The following is a 27,827-nucleotide window of genomic DNA, read 5'->3' as shown; positions in this document are numbered from 1 at the left end:
GAGCACACAGATGGCAGCCAATCTTCCAACATCCACCTGCAGGAAAAGAGGGACAGACACCCACAAACAAACCTGCCTCTCTTGACACGTAACTCCCAGGATCAGTTTCCACCCCCACTCTGAGACGATATGGCTGAGATAGCGCACAGGTGCTTGAAAAACTTCTCCAGTGACAGCTTGAGGTCATAGTCCTTGAGACTTCAAGGGTATCACAGAAGATGATTATGTCATCCAGGAAAACTAAAACCTATTTGAGATGCAAGTCACCCATTCACCTCTCCATCAGGTGCTGAAAAGTGATCGGCACATTGGTTACACCTTGCTGCATCCAGTTGAACTCAGAAGCCCAGTAGAGTTACAAATGTGGTCTTGGATTTGTCAGCTTCAGCCATTTGAATTTGGTAACACCCTAACTTGAGGTTGAGAACTCTGAACCAACATCAACCAGTAAGTGCTGTGAATAGCTATTCTAAAGTTGGGAGTGCATGGTTGTCATTGACAGTGTGGATCCTTAGCTTGCAATAATCAGTACACAGCCGTACATTTCCATTGTTCTTACAGACAACTACGATAGGTGAGGATAAGGGTAATTCAGACTTTCTTATAACTTCCGCCTCCAACAACTCTTGCAGGCGGTCACAGACTGCCTCGATGTCATAAGGATGAATACGCCGAGTTTGATGTTTAAATGCACCCTCAACGTGAAGGAAGATATACCGCTTCACACAATCAGTACATCCAAAGTCGAGGTTATGATGCAAGAATACTTGCGGGACCTCCTTTAGTTTGGAAACAACTTCATTTCAGTCTGAGAAAATTGGAGTATCTCAAAAACTCTAAATTGGTTTCTTCTGCATTGTGCTGTATGGTGTTAATGGAGACATTGTGAGTCTGAATTTTGGGTAACACAGGGAGTTCAGCAACGATGCTCAACGGCGAAAGTGTGATGTTCTGGTCAGATTCATTGGTGCTCATGATAGGAATCCTGTGGAGTGCGTGGCAGGACAGGGTAACAAGACAGTTCTTTACACACAACCCTCCAGGCAATGAAGTGGATAGTTGTTCAATAAGAACACTTGCCAGCTAGGAGTGAATTTGCACAGACAGAACCCTTGATGACCATGCTGCAGCCTGCAGGAACTTTGATTTACTAAGCCAATTCATATCAGCACCAATGGACTGTTTCAGGAATGTGACAGCCATTTCAAAAAGGCTACTATAAGTTAACATATAAAGCGCTTAATGTCAATCATTATTCAAGTGATAAAAGCGCCAAAAATAATTTCAAACCAACCTGTAGATCTCTTATTCAGCCTCCCGACTGCTCCCTTACAGAAGAAGCTCCTTTGTCTGTATCATCTGGTGGAGAGGGTGGTCAAGATTATCCATGATTGATAACAGTTTCATTAGTGTCCTCCTCTCCTGATCATTTATTCAGTCTGTTGCTGCTCCCCCAGCAGAGAGAAGGGTGCTGGCCACAACAGACTGGTAGAAGATCTCCAGCATCTTACTGCACATTGAAGGAACTCAGCTTCCTATTATGGACAATAGGATTTATCACCTGAGTGACACCTGCTTGTCTGATATAATGTTACTCTCTATATATAGTTTTTCTTTGTGAAACTTAACTAAACGTCTGTGTCTTTGCAGTGGTGGACGAAGAGTCAGAAGTATAGTATCCTGATGTGAACATATATGGACAGAGTCAGGTCAGTATTTGTTCTCACAGTAATCCCAAAGAGTTTGAGTAATAATGAAATGATCTTGCTCCTAAGAAAAACTGTTATTAGCAGCAATATTTATTTATCTATCCTTGCACAAAGTAAATTGGTGGGTTTCCTCTCATAAATTTCGTGTTTCAGGTCCTTCCATAACATTTCTGTTTTATTAGGGTGATCCAGATGTACTAGAGTCTAATTCTGCAGTTGTGGAGGAATTGGTATTATTGGAAACAATGTTGATAATAATAAAGAAAAGTGTTGTTGTTCTTTGAATAAAGAGACAGATCAGATCAGTTTACAGTGAAGGTCACTCTCCTACATCACCTGCTTCCTGTGTTTTGTGTTTCCTTCTCTGCAGGGAGAGAATATCCCAGATTCTACAGAGAGCGGTTATCAGTCGAATGTGTCAACTCCCCCCACCGGGATGGCTTGAGACAATACTGAAGAGATTTCCTTCTTTATTGTTTTGTAACTTGTAGTTTATTTTTGTTCTTACCGCCATTTACATAAATAAGGGTTATTTTCACAAATTATATTTACATTTAATTTACATAATTGTATCAACTTAATCCTTTTTTACGTACATAAAAGAGTAAATCACAGGAAATCAATATATTAGATACATAAAAAAATACACAATCAAATAGACCAAACCATCAATAATCAAAAGTAAACAGAACACAAATAATACCAGTGTATCAATAAAAATAAAATAAATAAAACTCATCGTCGGTTATATATGGGTTCACCTTATGGATGAATGGGGGATCCTTTTTAAACCATTTTAGTGTGATTACTTTCTTTGTTGATATTAATAATATTTGTAATAAATGTGTCCTTTTCCCAAATTACATCCGGTTTCATCCAAAGAATTGCTATCAGAGGGTCTCTTGCCAATTCTACATTTAATATTTTGCTCCAAAAGTGATCTAACACAGGACGTTGCCATAAATATATGCAAGTTAACAGCTATGATCTGACCACATCCTCTGCAGCACATATGTTTAGTTTGAATTGATCTTTGCCACAGTTTGGAGAGAGAGAGTTTGTTGACTATCTTCCATTGAAACTCCTGTCACAAGTTGGCATTAGTAACTGTATGTATCTGGGCACAAATATTTGGCCTAGTGCTTCTCAAACTGCGGGGTGTGGCCCACTGGTGGGGAATGGAGATGTGACAGGTGGGGCGTGACACAAGGCAGAAAATTATAAAGTTAATGTGCCTTCTTTCTTGAGAGTAGCCCTGGATCATCTTATCTCTGTGAGATGGGCTTTTCAGCTGTTGTTTCATTGAAAAAAATCCCAGATCCCACCCCAACATTGAGTATGATTTAAGAGCAACGTCAAGCTTGTTGCCCTGGTTTATAAAGATGCGGAGTGGAAAACAGGCCCATCGCAGCAACTTACACTTGCTCACCTGCCTTGACAAATTTATTGTCGTTTTGTGTTGCTCTACTGAGAAGTCACTGAAACAGTGTGATTATTTTCCATACTTTTGACTACTGCACTTATACTTTTGCTTTTTAATGCAAGAGATGGCACAACAGCACTTTTATGTTCTTTTGAAGGTTGTGTTATTTGGTGTTATTGATTTTTGATTTGTTATGAAGTATAACATTACTTTGCATTTGTTCAATAAATCTAAAAATGCATAATTTGTCAGGATTTTTGTTGGGGCGACCTGGGGCAGGTGGGGTTTGAAAATTCCCCCTTGCTCAAAGTGTGGTATGACCAAAAAGGTTTGAGAAGCCCTGATATAGACAATTACCTGGACTGTATTTTTCTTACAGAGACATAGCTTGGCACTGATGCACCTGCTGTTCTCACTGAGGCTTCCCCACCAAATTTTAACTTTTTATTACTAGGTTGCTAGGGGGGACAAAAGAGGAGGAGGTACTGCTTCAATTACAAAACATATCATATGTTCTCAAATTAAGTTCTTTTTAACAACTACGCTCGATTTGAGTATCACGCCTTTGTTTTTAGCAGCACACCCATCCTCTGTGTCTCAGTCTACAGACCACCGCATCACTCCCCCTCTTTTATCAGTGAATTTGTAGAGTTTTTATCAATTATCTATGCACCATGAGGAGCTTCTCTAGCTTTAGAATAAATATGATCACAGATCATTCTGCTGTTGCTCTTTACTGGGGATTTGAGATCAATGATCAACTTTGGTCTTTTTTTACATTTCTTCCTCTACATGTGAATAGTACATAGAGTAACAACAAGCAACAAGACACTGGACTGATTATTAGAAACTGGAGCTGTGCTTGTTGGTGCAGACATTGTGCATCATGGTGTAACCCTTCATTACGCCATCCTTGATGACATGCTGCAGATGCACTGTGTGGTTGTGTGGAGGCTGAAACAAGACACCAGACTGATTATTCAAATCTGAGATTTCAGTGTCTGGACAATTCCAACTACAAGGATGATGGAGATGTCCTCTAAACTGAAGGACATGACATCAAACATACCTCTATAAATATAAAATAAGTAAGCTATAGATGGTTGCTGAGTAATATTGAGCTGCAAAAATCTAACATCATACAGTAACCTTTTTAAATTCAGTCTCCAGGAACATGGACAGGAATAACTTTATTAAATTTTTTTTGGTAAAAACCATGACAGACATGTTGTTTACCTGCTTTTATCATAGTACTATAGATACAACAAAGTCACATGACTTTCACACATCACACTTTTTACAGTCATTACAACAACTCATTCATTTTTAACCCGTGGAAAAACGTTTTTCCGAGCCGCACGTAAGTCCATCAAGAGCAGGCGGAGTTAAGCTCGCGTTCAAACGGCAAAAGGCGACAAAAAAACACCGCTGTCATCAGAGACGGTTTAAAAAATATTAAATCTTTGGTTTAAATCTGAGGATATTTGGTTTGATTCAGATCTGCTTCTGTAAACATGTGCAGCAAACCAGCAAAGTGGCAAAAGTCGGTTTTGTGGTGCTGTGCTGTTTGTGATTATGTGGTTCTTTAGCTGCTAGGGAGAGGTGCAATTGAATGTGAGAGGATGATACAGTAAATCACTCAATAGACCTCTGAACAATTTGTCCCACTCACTTCTAAAATGATGGCTACACCCCTCGAAGTGGTCTACAGTTTCAAATACCTTGAAGTTTACATTTCTTGGGTCATTAAGAAAGCCCACCAATGCCTCTTTTTTCTTCAGAGGCCAGGTGGCTTTAACAATTCAGTTCTGGCAGCCCTCTACAGGTGACTGGTGGAGAGTACTCTCACTTTCTCCATCACCACCTGGCATAGGGTGGTTGCGGCTGCCGTCAGAGCAGCCCAGATGATCACCTTTTCCATGGAGGACATTTACACTAGCATATGCAGGAGCACTGCAGCTTGCATCATGGGGGACCCTACCCACGTTGCTAGCATATTCTTTGATCCCCTCCTTTCAGGTAAGAGTCTGCGGAGCATTAAGACAAGAACAACAAGGTTAAAACGCAACTTCTACCCAGAGGCTGTCACACTGGTAAACTCCATACGACAGCAGCGCACTTCGTCCTGGCATGCTCTGCAGAATGTTGCTCTGTTGCTGCTGGTTTTATGGGACTGGTTCCATCTGCTCTGAAATCCACTGCACTACAGTACAAAAGACAAGGGTCGTAAAAAGTTAAAAATAAGCATTATCTTAAGCATTATCTCTGCTCCTGTCCTCTGACGTTGCCTCACACACACACACACACACACACCCACTGATATTCACGATCCAAACTCTGAAGTCGAGCGTGAATGTGTTCCATGCAGAACGATCGATATGAACCCTGAAGAGAAAACTGAAAGGACCAAACCTCCATGGTGCATCATCACAAGTGGCTGCTTCTGCTGAAATATGTCTGTGAAGGTTCTCAGTCATCCAAGTCATGGTAATCCAAAAAGCGTTCAATAAGGTCAGCTGGACTTGTAGGATTTCTTGAAGACGTTTCGTCATTCATCTGAGTAGCTTCTTCAGATGCTTCTGCTGAATTTCTCAGGAAATCTGAGGTCGAACAAAGTTGAATAATGTTACTGTGAGAACTAATGTGAGAGTTTTGCTGTTGAGCTCAGGTAACAATACCAATTAAAGACCAAGTCTTTTTTAGACTGAAAATAAGTAGATTTATGATGATACAAGGAGAACATGAACAGAACTGGTCCATCAATATCAATAGTTGTGACTGTACACTCAGTACAGACAATAAAACAATGAATTACATTTGGTCATAGTCTGTTTTTTAAGAAATGTAACATTGACAGAGTCATTTTTCATCTGCGTTCATCTGAAACAGAACTGTGCTAGTTCTCATTTTAAACATTAACTTATTACAATAATGAGAGCATTTTGAACCAAAAAGTGACCCAAATGCTCAAAAACAGAAAAACTGAGTAAGTAGACAGATAGATAGATAGATAGATAGATAGATAGATAGATAGATAGATAGATAGATAGATAGATAGATAGATAGATAGATAGATAGATAGATAGATAGATAGATAGATAGATAGATAGATAGATAGATAGATAGATAGATAGATAGAAGAATGAGAAGAATAATCTTGGAAGGCTAAAAACAAGACTATGTGAAACATGTAGAACAAAGAATTCACATTTTTTTTAAAAAATATATAAATAAATAAATAATAAATTATGATAATACAACCCAGAAATAGCATAATCAATACCCTCACAACAAAAGTACAGTAGCAAGTGAGAGAGGGGACCACAGCACCTGACATATCAATAGCACCACCAAATGGCAGTGTTCAAGATCTCACATACTTAAGATCAAAACTATAATGTGACGACAGTAAAAACACAAAATGTTTCATGGTGTGAACGGCGCGCACACACAAACATTTAATTGCGGACAAAGTTCATTATGTATTAACTTATGCACAACATTTTTGACACAGGAAAACTTATGAAAGCTGATAATCCTCGTTGGCACAGCAGCGCCCTCTGGTGGGGATGTGCCCCTAATGCAACAAGGCTACTAGTAACCACACTCATTTGAAATTCTAAATCTAAAACATTACTGATATTAATCTGGGGAAGTGTGGAGATCTGTGAATGTCTCACATATCAAACTGATCTTTGCTGAATCTTTGATTTCTCCTAAGATCGTTGGTAGAAGTGAGGCTTAACACTTGCTGCACTTCTATTCCCCCTAGAAATGCACAAAACCTAAATATCACAATAAAAAAATGATAATGGAAACACCTCCATTTCTAAAAACCTCTCAAATATCTAAAGCTAAAACTTTTTACACTTTTATGAGGTGGTTTTTCAGATATATATCAATGCAATGGAAACTGGGTTTTTTTGGCACCTCCCCGAAGATGACGCAGGGGGTCATGTGACCAGTTCGTTTTAAAGTCCATCTTCCTCAAAGTCATGAGAATTCAAATGAATTATAGGACATTTGCCAGACGAGACTGAGACTGTAGGAGAGTCACAGCTCATTCACAAAACTCCTTTCAATGGAAACACTTACAAAGAGAAGTTGCACTTTAATGAAATTTAGCTTTTGACTTCAGACTTTATTGTCCCCATGGGGAAATTCTTTCTTTTCATTTAACACTTTTTCAAGTGTTGGTACCTTTACACTAAGTTAGTGTAAATTTGACTCTTCTTGTAGTTAAATTTAACACTGCCTTACACCAACCAGAGTTAGTTTTTTTAACACTTATATAGTGTTAGCAATTAACTCTCTCAGAGGACTATTTCTTAACTTCACCCAGTGTTACCCCCCAACACTTAAAAGGTGTCAATATAAGTCTTATATAATCCTACAAAAAATACTTGGAAGATAAACTTTACTAAAATAAAAGGGTAGTCATGTTTGGCAGTTCAAAAACATTTATTTTCAAGCTTGCACCACAAATATTAGAACATGCAACAGTAAGGCACAATGTAGGTATGTAGTTTTAGCACCACTTTAGCACACTAGCTAGCAACTCCAAACCATTAGCATCATCTTATCACATTTTATATCTATGGTTACAAAGTGCATGACTCGTCTCACTCAGCTACAACGTCAAGCCAAACGTACTGTTTACTGCCGTTACTCACTTTCTATGTTACAGTGAGGCCAGGCATGCGTGCTAACCTCTAGCTCATTAAGCAGGTGTTCGGGTGGTTGGTAACAGCGTGACGAGTAAAGTTTCCGTGGCTCACCGCTTCAAAATGACTTCGGGTGCCCGAAGAGTAACGTTAACACTTGAGGTGTTAAATACAAGATCAGAGTTTAGAGTTAGAAGTTCGGAGTTAATATTTAAACATTTACACCTAGAGGTTTGATTAAGTGACACTTCCTTTTTACACTCGGTTTTGACACCAACTATTTATCAACTGATAGTTAATTATAATGAATTAACTGTACCCAGAGTATAATTATCTCTACTAGTGTATATCTAGTTTAACACCAAGAATTCAACTCTTCTCAATTTGCTGTGAATTAACTTTCTTTGCTGAAGTCTCTGTACAGTATAGAAACCTGGAAACTGCTTGACATGAAACCATGCTCAACAGAGTTCCACCAAGCATTACATTCTTTGGGTCATTCTTGAAGTGTGTCCTCTCCCTTCTTGAGGCTGCTGCATACTGCGGCATGTTATGTGTGAAACACGGTAAAAAAAGAAAAAGAAAGAAAAACAGAAAGACTTTCAACTGCAACTCTGTTTCCATCGTTCAATTTGAAAAGCAGATCAACAGATTCAGTTTATTTACAAACGTCACAACTGTACTCCACTAAATTCTCAATTCTACTGTGCTCATCATACAGCCCAGATAAAGTTTGCTGTAACAAGTGTTCTTCTTTATCAACATCTGAAAATTCCTGAAAGCTTCACCAGCCTCACACATGATCTCTATTACTGATTCGACCCTCCTTTAGATTTCTGCTTCAGTTTAAGCCGAGCTCTCTGCACAAGTACCAATCACACACAGAGAGGATGGAGATCATCTTAGAACTTGCTTCTGCTCCTTTCTTTCGCACCATATCGATGAGTTCTCGTGCTTTCTCATCTCCCTGTTTGGCTCTAACAGCTCTATCCTCAGCATCAGTTATGACTCCACACTGCAGCAGTTCATCCAGCAGCTTGTTTAGAATGGTGTCAGATACTTGGTCAATGAATCTGGTCCGAACTTCCTTCAGCTTCTCCTCTGGTGACGAGTTGTTCTCCACTAGCAGCTGATTTACTTCTGAAGAAGAGTCAACTTCAGGTCCACTGGTTTCTAATGAGGCAGGAGGATATAGCAGTGGTTATCAAATCAATTTCCTTGGACTTCCTCTTACCTTTAAATAATAAAAGCTGCAGCACACGCATGCATTATCAATCTGTTGTCTGGTTTGAGAACATGATGTTTCATTCAGTGTCTTGATCCTAAACTGTCACCACTCTGGTATCCTCCAACAAAACCAGAGTTAAAGAAACCCTTGAGATGCAGTCATACTTTCTGTTTTATGTCTAATCCATTCATGTTTGCCTCTCTGTGTTAGCCCTGAGATAGACTGTAGACCTGTCCAGGGTGAACCTCGCTTCACCCCCCCACAACCCTCTAGAGGACAAGCGGTTATAGAGGATAAGGACAATACAAATTCGGTAAAAAAAGATGTACAAAACACAACCCAAGCATAATAAAAGTGTGTGTCCAAAGCTTATAGATCTTCTTCTGTTCCACAGAGCACAAGCTTTACAAAGAAAGATCTTCACAAACAGCCATTATTAAAGATTTGTTCCTGTGCACCAGAGGCATGCTGGGACACATCCTCTGTCTTTCAGAGCTCCAACAGCTGGTGACTTTGGACTCTTCTACTAAGATAATCTGGCTGAGTCTGATCCATAGGAGTCAGTATGCATATAGAGTTTGGCTCTACATTCAAACATTGATTATGCATTACATCCCCTTGATGACCTGATCATATATACACAAGATGGTACCAAGGGCAAGTTCCCACAGCTGTGACAAATTTGAGTAAACATAATTTGAAAATCTTTGCTCCCAGGTCCTTACCAGGCAGATAAAGGCAGTACTGCCAGACTTGTGTCCTGTCTTGATCATGCACGGTCAGCGTCACTTCATCTCTGTTCGTTTTCATGATGACCTCAAATGTTGGGTGGAAATTTGGTCCATAGTTTTCAAAAAACTCTGTACGCTGAGATAAAACAGAAACACGTGATTTATGTTTAAGCTGCATTTGTCTTTGTGTTCACTGAATGTAGAAGGACTCTGATACTCACAGCAGGCTGTATTTTATAAACCTCTGGGTCACTGTGGAGGCTGTAATGTTGCCCTTTGTGGAAAAGGCCAAGGGACGGAGCCTGGATGTACTCACAGTCAGTGTGTTGAGCTTTTACCTTCAATGATATCAGAACATTTCATGATAAGTTTCTGAGGTTTAAAAATGTTGTCGAGTAAGGCCTCTACATGGACATTGAAACAAATGAATGTCTCAGCTTTAATTTGCAGATATTCAAGCCAGATTGGACAAAAGGTGGAGGAATTACAACTATCTTTTCTACCTTTAGTTGTTGTGTGTTTGTGGGTGTCTCTGTAGTTTTGTCTTCAAGTGAAATGTACCACAACCAGGTTGAGACCAGGAGACGGACTCAACCTCTGCAGAAAAGTTCCCTTCTTTATCAAAGCCTCCAGGGTTTCTTTCATACTATGTTTTCTCCATCTACACTGTAAGGCACCATCATCATATTGTTACATTTGTGTTCAGAAGTAATCCAGCTGCTTCCATCTTCTATCATCAATAAACTGTAGCAACCTGAAGCTTTTGCCAATCACGTTATGTTTCACAGTTTCTTCCATCAATAGAAAAATGTTAATTCATCAAGTGATTGGTTGGAATAGTCAACTGGACTTGTTGAGTTTTTTGAGAAGACATTTCACCCCCCATCTGAGTAGCTTATTCAGTTTTAAGGGACTGTTTAAACTTCAACACAGTTGAAGTTTAAATAGGAAACTATGTGGGTATCACCCCTCAAAAACTTGCTTGGCCAGAAACTGGTGCAATTAATTTCCAGTGGTACACCTACACCTGAAGGAAACCTTTGAAGGTGGCAATGTCCAAATCTTAGCCAGAGAAGACAGATGGTTTGAGAAAGCAGTAAAGGAAGCCATCTATGTCAGATTGGAAAAACCTTCACTAAACCAAAGAGGTGGACTGAGATTGAATCTGCCATCAATTTACAATACAGTCATAACTTTGGTCCCCAAGAAGTTTCAACCCCATTCACCCGTTGAGACCAGAGCCCCTGACTGATAATGGGTCTAGACCATTCATAGGGAAAGAGGACAGGGACAAATAGTCCCAAGTCCAGTTGCCATTTTCAAAATGCACTTTGGATATACCATAATCTGGATGACTGAGAACCTTCACTGACAATAGACCAATAGAAATAAGACATTGTATTTGAAGAGGTTTTAATTCCACCACATTTCGTTGTGTCACATTTAAGTTGTGCACCTTCAAATGTTACCTCCTGCAGAAGTACGTTGTTCGGTAGCAGAATCACACGGATGATGCGACAAGGTTTGTGTCGCAGGAACATCAGCACTTGGCCTCTGACTGGTATGGTAATGAAATCCTTAAACCGCTTGACCAGATCCCACACGATGCCAAAGGCAGAGAGGTGAGGGACGTCCACGATCACATGAGTTTCAGAAATCTCCAGTGGCTGAATGATGCTCATGCCATCGTCTGTGATGTGGACGACTGAGAGGCTTTCAGAGACCAGTGCTGTGAATCCACAGGAAAATTAGATTCTCTGCCATAAGTTTCACATTGTTTTAAAGCACTGCGGCAGACTGGAGGAGAGTTAAAAACTAAATGCTGTTTTCTTACCAGGCTCAGGTTCACAGTGTGGGAGGTGGAGCTGACTGATAGAGTCCTGAGGACAGGTGATGCTGAACAGTGGCCCTCCAGGCAGCTTGCCGGCCCGTTGAAGAAGAGCATCGTCCCAGATCAAAGTCTTGTAGGAGACCTCACCCTCATGAGTCACTTTAAACACCAGACCAGTCAAAGAACAGTGGAACACACCTGAACCCGGGAACCTGAAGCTGAACAACACAGAATGGTTCTAAAGAAGATGCTGGTTTGTCACAGTTTAGTTCAGATATGGCTGTTTTAACAGATTCATTTATCTCATCTTATCTTCTACTACCACTTATCCTCATTAGGCTGGACAGGTCACCAGTCTATCGCAGGGCTAACCAGAGACAAATGATTCACACCTAGGGTCAATTTAGAGTCACCAATTCATTTATATATCATATATAAGTGAAAGATTAGTTTGAGAGGACAGAAAATACCAGTGCTTCCATTGGACTCATTTATATCCTTCAAACCTGAAGTGTCTCACCTGTATGAAAGGCCTCCTCTTTCTGTTATCACCTCAGGTTTGAAACATGACCAAGCAGACTCCTGGGAGAAGCTCATGTTCCTGTTTTCCTCAGACAGGAGGAGGTGTTTCTTCTCAGTTTTGGGGACGTCAGTTAGATCACCCTCAGCTGTGACAGAAATGACAAGACTTCAGTTTGAGTTTTTACCGTTTCAGAGTGGAAATTTAGTGACACTTACCAGGAAGCTTTGGATTGAACCAAAGCTCTTTATAAAGGTCCACCCTGAGGTAGAGGAACACACAGTGACAACGTGTTTTCAACTTTAAAATAAGACATTACTGTATTTACATGAACATAGTCACCAGACATGAGAAATATATGCTACATGCAACTAAACCTGATTTAATGTGTTATAATAAAAAAAGTTTGAGTTGAGTTTTCATATTGACATTTTGTCACACTTACAGTGTTTCTTTTTGGACAGTGTTAACAGGATAGTAAATGTACTTTATATGTGCACAGTGTCATCAAATCAAAATGTGTCATATTTTCATATAAAACTGGATGTTATCAAGATCAAGGTCAATTTTACGTTTATTCATTGAGTACCATTACAGCTTTACCAAAGTGCTTTACATAAATGAATAGGAACAATAAAATCCAAAAATACATAAATGAATAAAAAAGTCCAAGCATCAATTACAGCAAGTAATATATGATAGTACATATACAATACAGTACACAACTCTTTTCACACAGGTTCAAAAGCCTGGGAGAAAAAGTGAGTTTAAAGAGAAGATTTAAAAATGTCCAATGTCTATGACGCACGAAAATGCAGTGGTAAACTGTTCCGATTGTAGCAGGATGCGATGGCCCATCATTGCTCTCTTAAACGAGACATAGATACCTAGATACTGCATTGAGCCCTGAATCGTACGTCAACGTCACCGCCATCTTGGATGTGGCAAAGTGGAGCGATCGGAAAAGATTCTTCATTCATTTTCATGTGGAAGTGTAACAACCGGTTTACAGTACAAACCAGATCTCATTGTATTATCTTTCACACGTAAGGATGAAAAGGGAGTTTAATGGGGGGGAACTGTTGGTAGTTGCAGATGATTTTGTTTAAATATGTCAATTTGTGATTTTATGGGTTGTTGTTTGGAGGTTGCGCAAAACAGCTGTTAACGTCGGCTGTCACCTGTTGCTAATATGTATGAATATTATCCGGGTAACTGGATGTAAATGTGGTGTTTGTATTTTAGGAGGCTGGAAGAACGCTCCTTCAGCCAGATAGTTCCAGGCCACCTTCTGCCATCTGATGGCACGGTGTGGTGTCTCCAAGCACATCAGGAAATGTGGGAGGATGAGACCGTGTCCCTGTCTGCTTTTGAGATGTCGTCTTCTCCAGCAGCAGAACAAAGTAAAATATGATATAATGTTCATCAACATCACCCGTGTAGATACGTATCACATGGGGCCGGAGGTGGTCTCCGTTCTTCGGTCTCTTGCTCTTTGGCTCGGAGATCCACCCACTTCCTGGTCGCCTCACTTTCTCCTTTCACGTTCACCGGTGCAGGTAATGTAGTGTTGGGTTTAAAGGGGTTAATAAGGCCTTCAGCCTATGTATAACCTTGGGAAGAATCACGAAGAATGTTACTTACGCCATCTCACCATATAAGGAGTTGTCTTTCGCTTTGCTACAGCTTGCTCACAGACTAGGACACTTCACACCCTGATATCTCACTTACTGGAAACCAGATAAAGCTAATTGGCTACACATAGAAACTCACTAACACATGAGAGGCAGTACTATCCATTGTCTTCCCTGACGTGGGGCTTTTGGTTCTTTTTACCCCTAAGGTGAACTGACCGAAGCCTCAGCGCTGAAATCAACATCTATTCTCTGTGTACCAAATAAATATCCAAAATGTGAGTAATTGTCGCGGGATTTGTGCGTAGGTGAACTACCCTTTCCAAATGGTATAAAGATCCTGGGCTGAAGGAGAGGAAAATATCCCCCTTCACAGTGGCTACCTTTTGGCATTATGCATGCAAGTTAGATGTTGCCTGTTGTCATATTGCTTTGTGTGGAGAGAGCTGGCTGTCAGACACGGTGCTGACGGAACTAGCTCTTGGGGATTTCCAACCCAATCCATGTGACCAGTCGTAGGTTTCTACCAGCTACCTCTCTGTTCATCTCCCGGGCCAAGTTTCACTATGGCCGTTCGATAATGATGGGTGCGCAGCATGACGCTGTTTGAGAAGAACTGTTGCTGCTTTGCTTGGCTCAAATTGTCCGAATTTGCACGACCCTGTCTGGTTGGACCAGTGTTGACTTTTGCTTCGTCCGGGACTGGTAATACGAGTCCACGCTTATAATTATTTATATCCATTTGTTTTCCTTGTCTTTGTATCAAATTTCATATAAGCTGTTAGTGTGGGGTTTAATCCCCTTATTTTGGTTATTCTTCTGATTTGTTTTTTTTTAGGATTTATATATTTTCTTTAAAATATAGTAGTTTGATTAATTTTGTTTTATCCACCTGTTTCCTTTTGTCCTTGTTTATTTGAATTGGAAGTTTATTTTGTTTTGTCCAGCTGTCCAGAAGCTTTATTGTGGCAGCTGATATTACCCTCCAGTTATTTAGGGTACAGTTTTCTGTTAGTTTTTTGTTAGTTTTCGTTTGTTAACTATTTTCTTTTGCATTTTCTTTTCTTTTCTTACTGTGCCAATCCATTTAAGATTTTAAAAACAAGCAACAGGATCTTAAAATTGATTCTGAAATGGACAGGAAGCCAGTGCAGAGAGGCCAGAACTGGGGATATATGTTCCCATTTTGTTGTGCCTGTTAAAAGCTGAGCAGCAGCATTTTGCACAAGTTGTAGACGTCATAATGAGTGCTGGTCTAAACCTACATACAACAAGTTGCAATAATCTAATCTTGAGGAAATAAAAGCAGGTCCAGGTCACTAGGAGAGAAGTATAGTTTTACCCTGGTCAGAAGTCACAACTGGAAAAAGATACTTTTGGCCACAGAGCCAATTTGCCTGTCAAATTTGAACTCGCTGTCAAAAATGACACCAATGCTCTTAATTACAGAGCAGTTTTTTGAACCCAGGGAAGAAAGCAGAGCATCAGCACAATCATTGTAACAGTAAAGGACCAGAATAGACCCTTGAGGCACCCCACAAGTAAGAGGGGTCACACAAGAAGAAAAATCTCCCAAATGCACTGAGAAACTCCTGTCAGTAAGGTAGGACTGGAGCAGCATGAGGGCAGCACCCTTGATACCAACATACCGCCTCAGGCGGGACAGCAGGGTCCTGTGATCTACCGTGTGAAATGCAGCAATTAAATCGAATGTCACCATGATGGCTGCACACCCAGAATCAACAGTTAAAATAAGATCATCAAACACTCTTAAAAGGGCAGATTCTGTACTATGTCGAGGTCTAAAACCAGATTGGAACTTTTCACAAATGTCATTTTTCTTAAGAAATGATACCAGCTGGGTAGCCATAACTTTCTTTAACACTTTGGACAAAAAGGGGAGTTTCGAGATAGTTAGCAAGAACAGATGGATCACGGCTAGGCTTTTGATTAATAACTGCACTATAGCATGCTTAAAAGGAGCTGGAAAACAGGCTGAGCTAAAACAAGCATGAAACAATAATAAAATGAATGAGTCCACAGAATTAAAACCCTTTTTGAAGAGATGAGGGGGAATGCTATCTGAAGTTGTGGGGCGTAGTTTCTGCACTACATCCAGCAGCTAAGACAGTGATATAGATTTAAAGTGGTCAAAAACAGCAGGGCACATCGGGGGGGGGGGCATGGTTTAGAAGGGGCCTTGGAGGATTTGTTCCTGATAGGAGCGATAGAGTCAAGGATGCTAGTACATTTTGAATCAAAGAGAGCTACAAGCTCTGCAGGACCCACAGAACCAAGCTCATCCATAGATGAGGTTACAAACTCAACCAAAACCATGGAAAACATCAGTGTAGTGTTTATAACACGGTAACGACAAGGAGCAGGAGGAGTTTCAACAACAGAGCAGGGTACAGTAGCAGAGAACACAGGAAAGTGATCCGAAATGCAATCACTGCTAAAGATCACGTCTACATAGACAGGCACCCCATGAGACAGCACCAGGTCTAATGTGTGGCCTTTTTCATGTGTTGGGCCAGCAACACATTGGGTCAGGACAAAAGAGTCAATCAGAGATATGAAGTCTTTTACCAGAGGTTTGGTTTCACAACACACATGGATGTTCGATCACCTTGAATTAAAACATGTTCATAGTGAACCATAACACCGGAGAGGAAATTTTCAGAATCCTGTATGAACTCCTTATTGTGTTTCGGAGGACGGTGCACCACTGCAAACAACAAGGTTGTCTGACAACAACATCTGACATGTATAACAGAAGAAATATTTCTGGTTCATCATCAAACTGATCAGATCAGTGGCTCATTAGCTTCTGACTTCCTGCTGGAGTCCATGCAGCTCCAGTACTGCTGTCAATAAACAAATACTGAGACTGATTCTGTGTTAAAGTCAACAAAGACAAAAGAGAAGAATATTTATGTAGGATCTGAGATCTTTGGATGATTCATCAGAATTTGGTTGTAATGTCTGATTGAGTTGCATAAAACTATTTTGCCAGAGACAAACTGAGAAGAATCTTTAAGTCAGTATAATCAGCCTCCACAAGATTTATCTCATCTCATCTTCCATACCGCTTTATCCTGCACTAGGATCACGGCCTATCCCAGCTGTCATCGGGCGAGAGGCGGGATACACCCTGGACAGGGCTAACATATAGACAAACAACCACTCACACTCACACCTAGGGTCAATTTAGAGTCACCAATCAGCCTAACAAGCTTGCTGTGCTACAGTAGACCAAAGACAGAAAATAAAAACTGACCTAAGAGTCTTTAGGCTATAGAGTGGACTCTTCTTAAGATCATATAGCTGCTTCACTCCTGAGTACTGCAGCTTGTTGTAACTCAGGTCCAGATGTTTAAGATGGGAGGGGTTGGACTTCAGAGCCGAGACCAGAGGATCACAGCTGATCTCTGATAAACTGCACTCAGTCAATCTGATTAAAGAATAAAAGATGCAGATAAACAGCTCAATATTACTGTGTCAGCTTCATTGACTTCAACAGCTAACAGTGGACATTTTGTAGTTTCTGCTACAAACTCTTTTTCTAGTGTTTCTTCAACATGTTTTCAGAGTGTCTCTGTTCTCCTGCTGCATTAGTTCTTGTAAATGCTGAAAATGAAGAGTATGTCACTGTCTCCAGCTTTTTTCAGTTTTCCGTTTCAAAATGGATCAGAGAAAGAAAACAGCCAAACATCACAACCTCCTAACTTTGTGGTCAACTCTCTGAAAAGTGAATGTTGTAAAGTCAGTTTTAAACATGACTGCAAATATACTTCCTTCATTTTTTTTTTCAAAATACAATATTAAACCGTTAAAGTAAAACTTTTAATGTTTCAGAATGTTTTACACTCATTCACAGCAGTTTTCAGATCACAGTTTAAAACCTGGAAACAAACTAATACACCAGGAGAACAGTGATGAATCTGAAACTCTGGAGACGTGTTAAAGAAACACTGGAGAAAGAAGGAAAATAACTTTCACAGAGACCTGAATGTTTTACTGACTTTTCAAACATTAGCAAGGATTTCACTGGGTTTCTTTCAAAATCTTTTTTTTTCACAGTTTCAGATTATGGTATGATCTTGATCCCATAGATATTTACATCTTTATGGATGAAAGTTCTGGATGAACATAAATGAGGTTCAGTTAAACATATCAGATCTACAATAGTAACAGTCAGTGAACTGACCTCAGAGTCTCCAGTCTACAGTCTGGACTCTCCAGAAAACCACACAGCTGCTTCACTCCTGAATCGTTCAGCTTATTGTAACTCAGGTCCAGATGTTTGAGATGGGAGGGGTTGGACTTCAGAGCCGAGACCAGAGAATCACAGCTGATCTCTGACAAACTGCAAGCACTCAGTCTGAATAGAGAATAAAATATAAATCATGAATGTGAATGTCAGATGTGTTCAGGTTTAAAAACTAACAGTAAACATTTTAAATAAAGGATAATGGATAAAAACTAATAAGGCATGTTTTACTGATTTTGTCCTTGTGGACCATCATCATGTTTTCTACAGACAGTTATATGTGACAGTGTGAGGTGTGTGAGCTCCTTCCAGCACCTGTGGTTCAGAGAGAATGGACTGATACATGGATCACAGCAGGTTTCACTCCAAATGAAATGTGACTGAATGATGATGAAGCAGCAGGAATCTCAGACACTAAACACACCTCAAACACCTGCATCTGAACACATGATCCTGAGGAAAATTTAAGTTATATATGAAGATAAATCAGGTTCAGCTGTCTAACACCGATGAAAGATTTACAACACATAAAGTCAAAGAACTGACCCCACAGTCTCCAGTCTACAGTCTGGACTCTCCAGAAAACCACACAGCTGCTTCACTCCTGAATCCTTCAGGTTGTTGAGACTCAGATCCAGATATTTCAGATGGGAGGGGTTGGACTTAAGAGCTGAGACCAGAGAATCACAGCTGATCTTTGACAAACTGCAGTACTCCAATCTGAATAAAGAATAAAAGATAAATCATGAGTAGTCAGATGTGTTCAGGTGTTAAATGCAGTGGACATTTTCTACGGTTTCTGCTACAAACTCTTTTACTAGTGTTTCTTCAACATGTTTTCAGAGTGTCTCTGTTCTCCTGCTGCATCAGTTTGTTTTCCAGGTCTGAATCCTTGTAAATGCTGAAATCGAAGATTATGTCATTGTCTCCAGCTTTTTTTCAGGCTTCAGTTTCAAAATGAATCAGAGCAAGAAAGCAGCTAAAAATCACATGATCCAAAAGCTCCTAACTTTGTGGTCAACTCTCTGAAAAGTGGGTGTTATAAAGTCAGCTTTGAAACATGACTGCAAATATATTTGGTTCAGAGATTCAAAATAAAATGTCACCCCTTTAAAATACAGGTGTCAAGGTTTCAACCGTTTTTACACTTGGTACGACCCGATTGCTGTTTGTAATTGTTGTGGTGTGTTTGTGTGTCTCTCTTTTCACTCTCCGCTCTCCTCCAACCTCTGGCTGGTTATACTCAGGTAATCAGCTGATCATGGTTAAAATGTGGAGGAGAGGTGCGGCCCGAAGAGAGAGAGACAGTGGACCACAGTGGTGGAAATGTGAGGCTGGTGTTGCACGATAGCTGGTTGCCATTTGTCTTGACGGTGATGTGCTTAATACGATTTTCAGAAGAAAAGAGAGTGATTGATCTGTTTGATACTATCCATTTTACAGTTTTATGGATGAAAGTTCTGGATAAACATAAATGAGGTTCAGTTGGTCATTAAACACATCAGATCTACAATAGTAACAGACAGTCAGTGAACTGACCTCAGAGTCTTCAGTCTACAGTATGGACTCTCCAGAAAACCACACAGCTGCTTCACTCCTGAATCCTTCAGGTCGTTGTGACTCAGGTCCAGATGTTTGAGATGGGAGGGGTTGGACTTCAGAGCTGAGACCAGAGAATCACAACTGATCTCTGACAAACTGCAAACCTTCAATCTGAATAAAGAATAAAAGATGTAGATAAACCATGAATAGTCAGATGTGTTCAGGTTTTAAATGCAGCTCAACATTACTGTGTCAGCTTCACTGACTTCAACAACTAACAGTGGACATTGTCTACAGTTTCTGCTACAAACTCTTTTTCTAGTGTTTCTTCAACATGTTTTCAGAGTGTCTCTGTTCTCCTGCTGCATCAGTTTGTTTTCCAGGTCTGAATCCTTGTAAATGCTGGTCTGAAAACTGCTGAGAAAATGTGATCAAAACAGTTTGGAGAAGTTCAATCTTTTTCTTCTAAAGAGTGACATTTTATTTGAAAATGAAGAGCATATGATTGCCTTCTGCTTTTTACAGATATCAGAGTTTCAAAATGAAATGAGAATGTCACCCTTTTAAAATAGAAGTTTCAAGGCTGGGTGGCACAGTAGTGTAGTGGTAAGCACTGATGCCTCACAGCGAGTCTGCCTGGATCGAATCTGACTTGGCCTTTGTCTGTGTAGTTTGCCTGTTCTCCCTGTGTCGTTAGGTTAATTGGTGATTCTAAATTGGCTGTAGGAGTGAGTGTGAATGATTGTCTGTCTCTCTCTGTGTTAGCCCTGCGATAGACTTGTCCAGGGTGTACCCTCCTCTCACCCAGTGACAGCTGGGATAGGCTGCAGCCAACCGCGACCCTAGTCAGGATAAGTGGTAGTAGAAGATGAGATGAAAACGTGTTGAAAAAACACTAGGAAAAAGAAGGAATTCTCTGATATTAAATAATATTTACAGGGATCTGAATGTTTTACAGTCTTTTGAAAACATTATCCAAGCTTTCACTGTGGTTTCTTTGAAAAAAACATTTTTCACAGTTTCATGATCTTGATCCCATAGAAATTCACATATTTATGGATGAAAGTTCTGGATGAACGTAAATGAGGTTCAGTTGGTCATTAAACACATCAGATCTACAATAGTAACAGTCAGTGAACTGACCTCAGAGTCTCCAGTCTACAGAGTGGACTCTTCAGAAAACCACACAGCTGCTTCACTCCTGAATCCATCAGGTCATTGAGACTCAGGTCCAGGTGTTTTAAATGGGAGGGGTTGGACTTCAGAGCTGAGACCAGAGAATCACAGCTGATCTTTGATAAACTGCAGCCTTTCAATCTGAATGAAGAATAAAAGATGTGAGATAAAAATGGATAAATAACGAAAACGTACAACAACTACAGTCAGTGAGCTGACCCCACAGTCTCCAGTCTACAGAGTGGACTCTCTAGAAAATCACACAGCTGATTCACTCCTGAATCCTTCAGGTTGTTGTGACTCAGGTCCAGATTTTTCAGATGGGATGGGTTGGACTTCAGAGCTGAGACCACAGAATCACAGCTGATCTCTGACAAACTGCAGTACTCTAATCTGAATAAAGAATAAAAGATGGAGATAAAATGTTGAAGTGAGCAGACTGACTTTGTCCTTCAGTCTCACACACTTGGAATTACTGAACATTTATCAGCTAAAGAACATCTGACACATCAGTTAAGGATTTTAACTGGATATATAAAGAAAACCTACAACAGCTACAGTCAATGAACTGACCTCAGAGTCTCCAGTCTACAGTTTGGACTCTCCAGTCCAGCGAACAGCAGCTTCACTCCTGAATCCTTCAGGTCATTATCACTCAGGTCCAGCTCTGTCAGATAGGAAGGGTTGGACTTCAGAGCTGAGGCCACAACATCACAATCAGACTCTGACAGTCCACATCCAGTAAGTCTGTGATTATAAAACATATAAAAACTCTATTAAAGTTTTACAGCTCATCTCATCTGGACACAATGACTCTCTTCAGTCTTCATCATAGCTGCAGACTATTAACAACAATCTTTGTTCTACTTCCATCTTGCAGATGAAGGAGGGAACATGGAGCTACATTTAGGCTTCCATACTGTCCACAGTCTGTCAGAACATTTAGAAAGAGTTGAACTCTGTTACTTCCGCCCATCTCCAAAGACATGCTTGTTAGGCTGACTGGTGACTCTAAATTAACCCTAGGTGTGCGTGTGAATGGTTGTTTGTCTCTGTGTTAGCCCTGTGATACACTGGCAACCTGTCGGGTGTACCCCGCCTTCGCCCGATGCCAGCTGAGATAGGCTCCAGCAACCCCCCTGCGAGCCCAGTGAGGATTAAGCGGTATGGAAGATGAGATGAGATGAGATGAGATGAGTTGAACTCTGTTACAACTGTAAAGATCTCTTTGCTCTTTATTACTGTCAGATACAACTGTTCACATCCATGAGCAGGAAAAATCTGCTGAACTGAAACTAGTTACTGGACAATAAAGGTTCTCTGATGTCACATGATCTAAGTTGAGGTTCAGGACTCTTTCTGGTGCAGATGGATGGTGAACAGTAAGAGTAAGAACAAGAGTTTCTGTCTTTGCACATGTGTAGTAGAAGTGGAATCTGTGGAAGCAAACCTTTTGGAACTTTAATTTGGGGCTCTTCGAATTCTTGGAAATAACAGTTATAACAAATAAAAACAAGATTATTCAACAAAAACTAATTTTCATCTCATATTAAGAGCAGAGGAGAATCACAACTAACGGACATGTTTCATTTAATCCTGTTTATATCTGAAGAATTAAGACACTAATCTTCAGTGACTACGTCAAACATCACATCTGGACTCACCGAGCTTTTCTGCAGTTCTTTACAGCTGGGATGAGTCTCCGTTGTGTCTCCCATGGTGTCTTGTACTTCCCCAAGTCCAACTCATCCAGGACCTCCTCTGACATCTGCAGCATGTAGAACTTTTTAAAACCATACTGTTCCTTGTACTGAAGGTTTGTTTGTGCATGTCTCTCTCCTCCTCTTTTCCTGCAGGTGGGAATTAGAAGATTTGCTGCCACTAGTGATCAGCAGATTTAGCCTTGTCTTTTGGTTGACTTCTTCCTGATTGTACCGAAAAAAGATTTGACATGTCAAAGCCTCAAAGACAGACACTGCCAGTGATGTCTAGTGTTCATCTGCTATTAAAGCATTCCCACCAGCTTACACATAGGCTCCATATAGGGCCACAAAGCGGAACAAATTCTCCAGAAAGCTCAAACCCAGCTGCTCAACGAGAGAGTGAGACAGGTCCATTTCACCATTGACGCTCTCAAATCCGAGGCTGAACACTGCTTCTACAAACTAACATCACAGCTACCTGAGGACATTCTGGAGGAAGTCTCCAAATTTGTGGAAAACGCCCAAATCACAACACACAAAAGGTAAGGAACGACAGAAATGCAAATTCCTTTTTTTGCAAACTAGACACAACAGACAACACAAGCCGGAAGAACTGCCGTGGAGGAGGAAGGATGACCACACCACACAGCGGGGCATCCAGAAGCAGTGGGTCCAGAACAGAGAACCCAATCAACCAGAGAATGAGATCCTGGCCAAAGGACTAAACTTCACCATAACACCGGAACACCGGAACATCACAATCCTTCCTGCTGACAAAGGGAGATGCACAATGGTTTTAAACACAGTGGACTACCACACAAAAAATGGACAACCTCCTCAACGTCAAGGACACATATGAGACACTGACACGTACTACCCAACCAACATCTACAAAACCAGAATAATAAACTACCTATAACAGCTGGAGAAGGAGAAGGCCATCGACAGACTCCTTTATTACCGTCTTTCCCCAGGGGAGCTACACCATGTATTTATCCACTCCCCAAAATACACAAGGAAGGAGCCCCACTCAGACCCATTGTCAGCACTATTACCTCTGTCACATACAACACCGTCAAGCATTTGGCATCCATCCTGTCTCCGTTGGTAGGCAACACCCCACACTACATTGAAAACTCCACGGATTTTGTGAACAAAGTCAAGAACGTCACACTGGACCCAGAAGAAACCATCGTGTCCTATGATGTCACCTCACGGTTCACCTGCATTCCCACCAGAGAAGTCACGTCTGTAGTACGGAAAAGACTGCAAAAGGATGACCCTTGGCCTCAGGAACAAACCTCACCCCAGAACAAGTCTGTGTGTTACTTACCTGTGCCTGACCACCACCCATTTCCAGTTTTAGGGAGGTTTCTACAGGCAGAAACACGGCTGTGCGATGGGGTCTCCAGTGTCACCGATCGTGGCCAATCTCTACATGGAGGACGTAGAGACCAGAGCCCTGGACACCTTTGCAGGTTCCACCCCCATCCACTAGTAAAGGTATGTGGACGACACCTGGGTCAAAATCAGGACAGAGGAGGTGGAATCCTTCACACAACACATCAATGCAGTGGACAGCAACATCAAGTTCACCAGGGAGGACATCAGCGGGGACAATCTGGCCTTTTTGGACTGTTTGGTGATTGTTGAATAAGACCGAAGCCTCAACAATGAAGTATATAGACAACTTACGCACACAGACCAGCACTTGTAATTTGATTCACACCACCCTCTGAAACACAAACCAGGAGTCATCAGAACCCTCCAGCACCGAGCACAGACTGGACCCACAAGACAGGATGGAAAGGACAAGGAGGGACAACACATCAAACAAACCCTCAAAACATGTGGACATCCCAACTGGGCCTTTGTCAAAGGCTAAAAAAGATATCCCAGGAAGAACAGGGAAGAGGAGCACAGCAGGAGGATGAACATCACCATCCCCTACGTACCTGGTGTATCGGAGAAACTGAGGAGAATTTTCAGAAAACACCACATCCCAGTTTATTTCAGACCTGGCAACACACTAAGACAGTGTGCAATCTCTAATATGAAGTATATATAAATATATATATGGAAGTGGATAATTGGTCAGTAACAGACTCGTCTGATCAGACTCACTCTGACTGAAAACAGGAAGTGAAGCACACTCATTACACACTGAAAGTGATAAATACAAGGCTGTGTGAATCAAACTGTTAGATTCCATAGACACGCCTAGAAACACCAAAAACAACACTAGAAACCTTCTTTTTCAGTGCCTTTGTATCGTCACAAGATAAATCTAAATCTGACTGTGATACGCTGACAGTAATATGACAACAATGTTGTGTTAACACTCACCCTTCCTCTTTGTTCAACCCTCTTCTGTCGAGTCGTTTGAGCTGACTTCCTTCTTCCTCTCTGTTCTCATGAAACTTGATCCCCTGCTCAGTTGAGCTCCTCCTCCTCTCATGAAAACAGATGACTTAATCTCTGTGGATCAGACTTTGTACATGTTGTGTTTGTGAGCACCACTCCAGCATCACTTTATCTTTACACTCAACACAGATTTAGTATTATTTCTATTGTTTTTAGTGTTTTATGTCTTATGTTCTTATGTTATCCATTTAGAGCACTGTGTCGTGACTGTTAGCCATTGTTTAAAGTTCTATATAAATAAAAACAATTTCATATCTTTTCACTGTCAGGGTTTGAGGAGGTGTTGAAGTGAGGACCCAAGTGCGGGACTAAAGATGAGGCCGGGTTTTCAAACAAAAAGTTTTTAATGAAAACAAACAAAAATCCAACAAAAGGTGCTGCAGGCAAGGCAGGTAACCCAGAACTCAATACAGGAAAAACTCACAGGAGGAACATAAGGATGACATGCAGGGAAGTAACACCAGAAAACATTAAAAACGCGACTGAGAACAAAGGAAAAGACAGGGCCATACATACACAAGAGGGCTAAGGGCTGACAAGACACAGGGGAGACGCATGAGGATAATCAACACAGGTGAGACCAATCAGCAATCACACACGAGGAAACACAACAGACAAGAAATCAACTACTTAGCAAAATAAAACACGAAACACAAAACAAGACACGGACAGACATCAAGACAGAAACATGAGGCACGACAGACAGGAAGTTAAGAAACTAAACAATAAAACAGGAAACTTAAAGCTGTGATAACAAAATAAAAGACAGAACCATGACATTCACAGTTCAGTTACCGCTCTTAAATTCACTCATGACACCATTATTGATGTCAAATCCAGTAACAAGGCGCACGCCCGGTGGGAATGGATGAACTCGACACAAGCGCAACAAAGATACTTTTCTTTCTCCTTTTTTTTCCTCACATTTATGTGTTTATTGTATACAACCACTGCCTGTACATGAATCTTGGTAGCAACTGACTCCATCTAACTCCCAGCCAATTCATTAATGGCATTAGTGGCAGCTAACAACATGTGAAGACACCCACAGGTCACTCAAAATAGCCAGAATCCACGATCATTTAAACGGATGAGTTGTATAAAATCTCAGAGACCGAAATGTATTGACTCTGCAAACTTGTATATACAGTCTGGTGCCTGTTGGAAAGTTTTTATCATGGAGGTCTATGGAGACTGACTCACTGCCTTTTAGAGAACATTAGATGACCTATAGGTTTTCAGAGGGTTTTATGATTGCTTCATTTTTTCAGCCTTGTAGGTGGCTGCTTGGTTTCCACTTCCTCCCACTGCACAAAAGTGAAGCCAAAATATGATAAATGTGTCATGTTTTACTTGTAACATCATTTACAACCAGATTATTTACAGTAGTTTAATGGTTCTCAGTCATCCAGCTCATGGTATAGTAACAACAAAAAAACAAAAAAAGATGAGCAGATGAGCAACTAAAGAAGAAAGAAGAAGTTGCTGGAAAAAAATGGAAAAAATGTCTACAATTCCAGTTTCCATGGTTTCCGCTTTTTTTGGGGGGATTTATATACAGTAGTTGTGACTGGAGAATGGAGTTGTGGTAATGAGGAAAGAAAGCATACAGAAACATTAGTAACTGCTAAAAGACTAATTAGCCAGCTACACATCGATTATGATCGTAACTATAACTTATTAATCATTTTAAGTTTGCAAGAAACCCACAACATTTATTCAAATATCTGTTTACTGCACAGCAACTCATTTATTGGATCATTAAGATCCAATCTGGGCAAAAAGGAATGTGTGAATATCTCAGGTGGCACTGAGATCGCATTTGAGAGAATTGTTCACTGATCATATTTGGAGGTGCTCTGGCTCATGTGTCCTGATGTATCTGCATTCCTTTGGTAATGTAAACTCAATGTGTCAAGGGTTGCATTAAATATTGGTATGAGAAAACTATACTGTAACAGTAGAAGAGTTTTATAGGTTTTTTACATGCTGACTTATTGTGATAATATAGTTGCATTGAAAGGTGAAATATGCCCACATAAGCATGTAAAGTCTGGAAAATTCAAGATATCAGAACCCCATTAGACGTTATTCAGTCATCATGTATTACATCATTTGGAATAGATGCTGGATATTTACTGGAAGAAATGCCTATTTCAGTCTCCACCACCAGTTGTGTTGACTTTGTGTGTTCATTAAAATCTCTACAGTTAAAAAAGCAAGAAAAATATTTACAGTTCAGGATTATTACTGGCAAATTCTTCCACTTCATTAAATCTGGTGAGCCAGCCAGGAGAAAGAGAGAGAGGGGTCCAGCCTAGGTGAACAAACCTGATTCTTAAACCCAGAGGGAAAACATATTGACAGCAATCAGAGCCTTTTATTTCTGAGCGTATTAAGAGTCTCCAAACAGTAGAGTTAAATGTTTATGTCTCTTTGCTGAAGAACCTAGATTACATACATTAACCAGAGTTTTGTAGAAATATAATTCAATGTTGAGATATACTTTTTTAATTAAATCTGTTAAAGTGCTGCTGATAACTCAATTTGTAAACACTGTGACCACCCAGTTTGCCCTATGTAAATGGGAGTAATGAAAAAAAAAAAAATAAAAAAATCTTAAAATGGTTGATTAATTGTTTAATGTGAACTAATCTAATGCAACAGTACTCGGTGGTATCAAGAAATGGAGACATTTAAAAAAGTGTGCTCTCTAAGCTAAATTAAAAACCGAGTTGTGTCTAAACTCTTAAAAATGAAGTGAGTGAACTTGGTGTAGGTAGAAGTCAAATTACTACATAAATGTAAAAATAAGAAAAGACAAACGCTTAAATGAGACTATTCCCTCTGGGACATTTTGAAAGGGGGGCTAATACCGGGATTGGAAATGTGTTGGACACAGGGATCAGCAGTATTAACAACAGAGACATCAGAGGAGTCCCTGATTAATGAATTGGTGTCAGCTGTGG

General features: G+C 40.4%; 1 protein-coding gene across 3 annotated transcripts; it reads right to left on the bottom strand.

Annotated features, from left to right (window-relative positions):
* Positions 1-7,745: 7,745 nt before the first annotated feature.
* LOC125001168 (NACHT, LRR and PYD domains-containing protein 1-like) lies at positions 7,746-25,514 on the bottom strand. 3 transcript variants are annotated; one of them, XM_047577073.1, is made up of 11 exons: positions 24,781-25,514; positions 22,396-22,656; positions 21,305-21,478; positions 17,021-17,194; positions 12,325-12,368; positions 12,107-12,254; positions 11,590-11,804; positions 11,225-11,484; positions 9,977-10,093; positions 9,750-9,891; positions 7,746-8,969 (listed from the first exon to the last, which is right to left on the bottom strand). In XM_047577073.1, exons 2-11 carry the CDS (start codon positions 22,506-22,508, stop codon positions 8,638-8,640), a joined length of 1,719 nt encoding a protein of 572 aa, XP_047433029.1. In that variant the 5' UTR covers positions 22,509-22,656; positions 24,781-25,514; the 3' UTR covers positions 7,746-8,637. The 3 variants fall into 3 exon arrangements, with proteins under 3 accessions (XP_047433029.1, XP_047433038.1, XP_047433020.1); XM_047577082.1 differs by having other exon boundaries at positions 22,396-22,499; XM_047577064.1 differs by lacking the exon at positions 24,781-25,514 and adding an exon at positions 23,768-23,805 and having other exon boundaries at positions 22,396-22,499.
* Between the last annotated feature and the right edge of the window lie 2,313 nt (positions 25,515-27,827).

The sequence above is a fragment of the Mugil cephalus genome, chromosome 2 (genome assembly GCF_022458985.1).
Source record: "Mugil cephalus isolate CIBA_MC_2020 chromosome 2, CIBA_Mcephalus_1.1, whole genome shotgun sequence".
NCBI lineage: Eukaryota > Metazoa > Chordata > Actinopteri > Mugiliformes > Mugilidae > Mugil > Mugil cephalus.
Note: the sequence above shows the minus strand (reverse complement) of the source record. Positions and strands in the feature narration are given on the sequence as shown.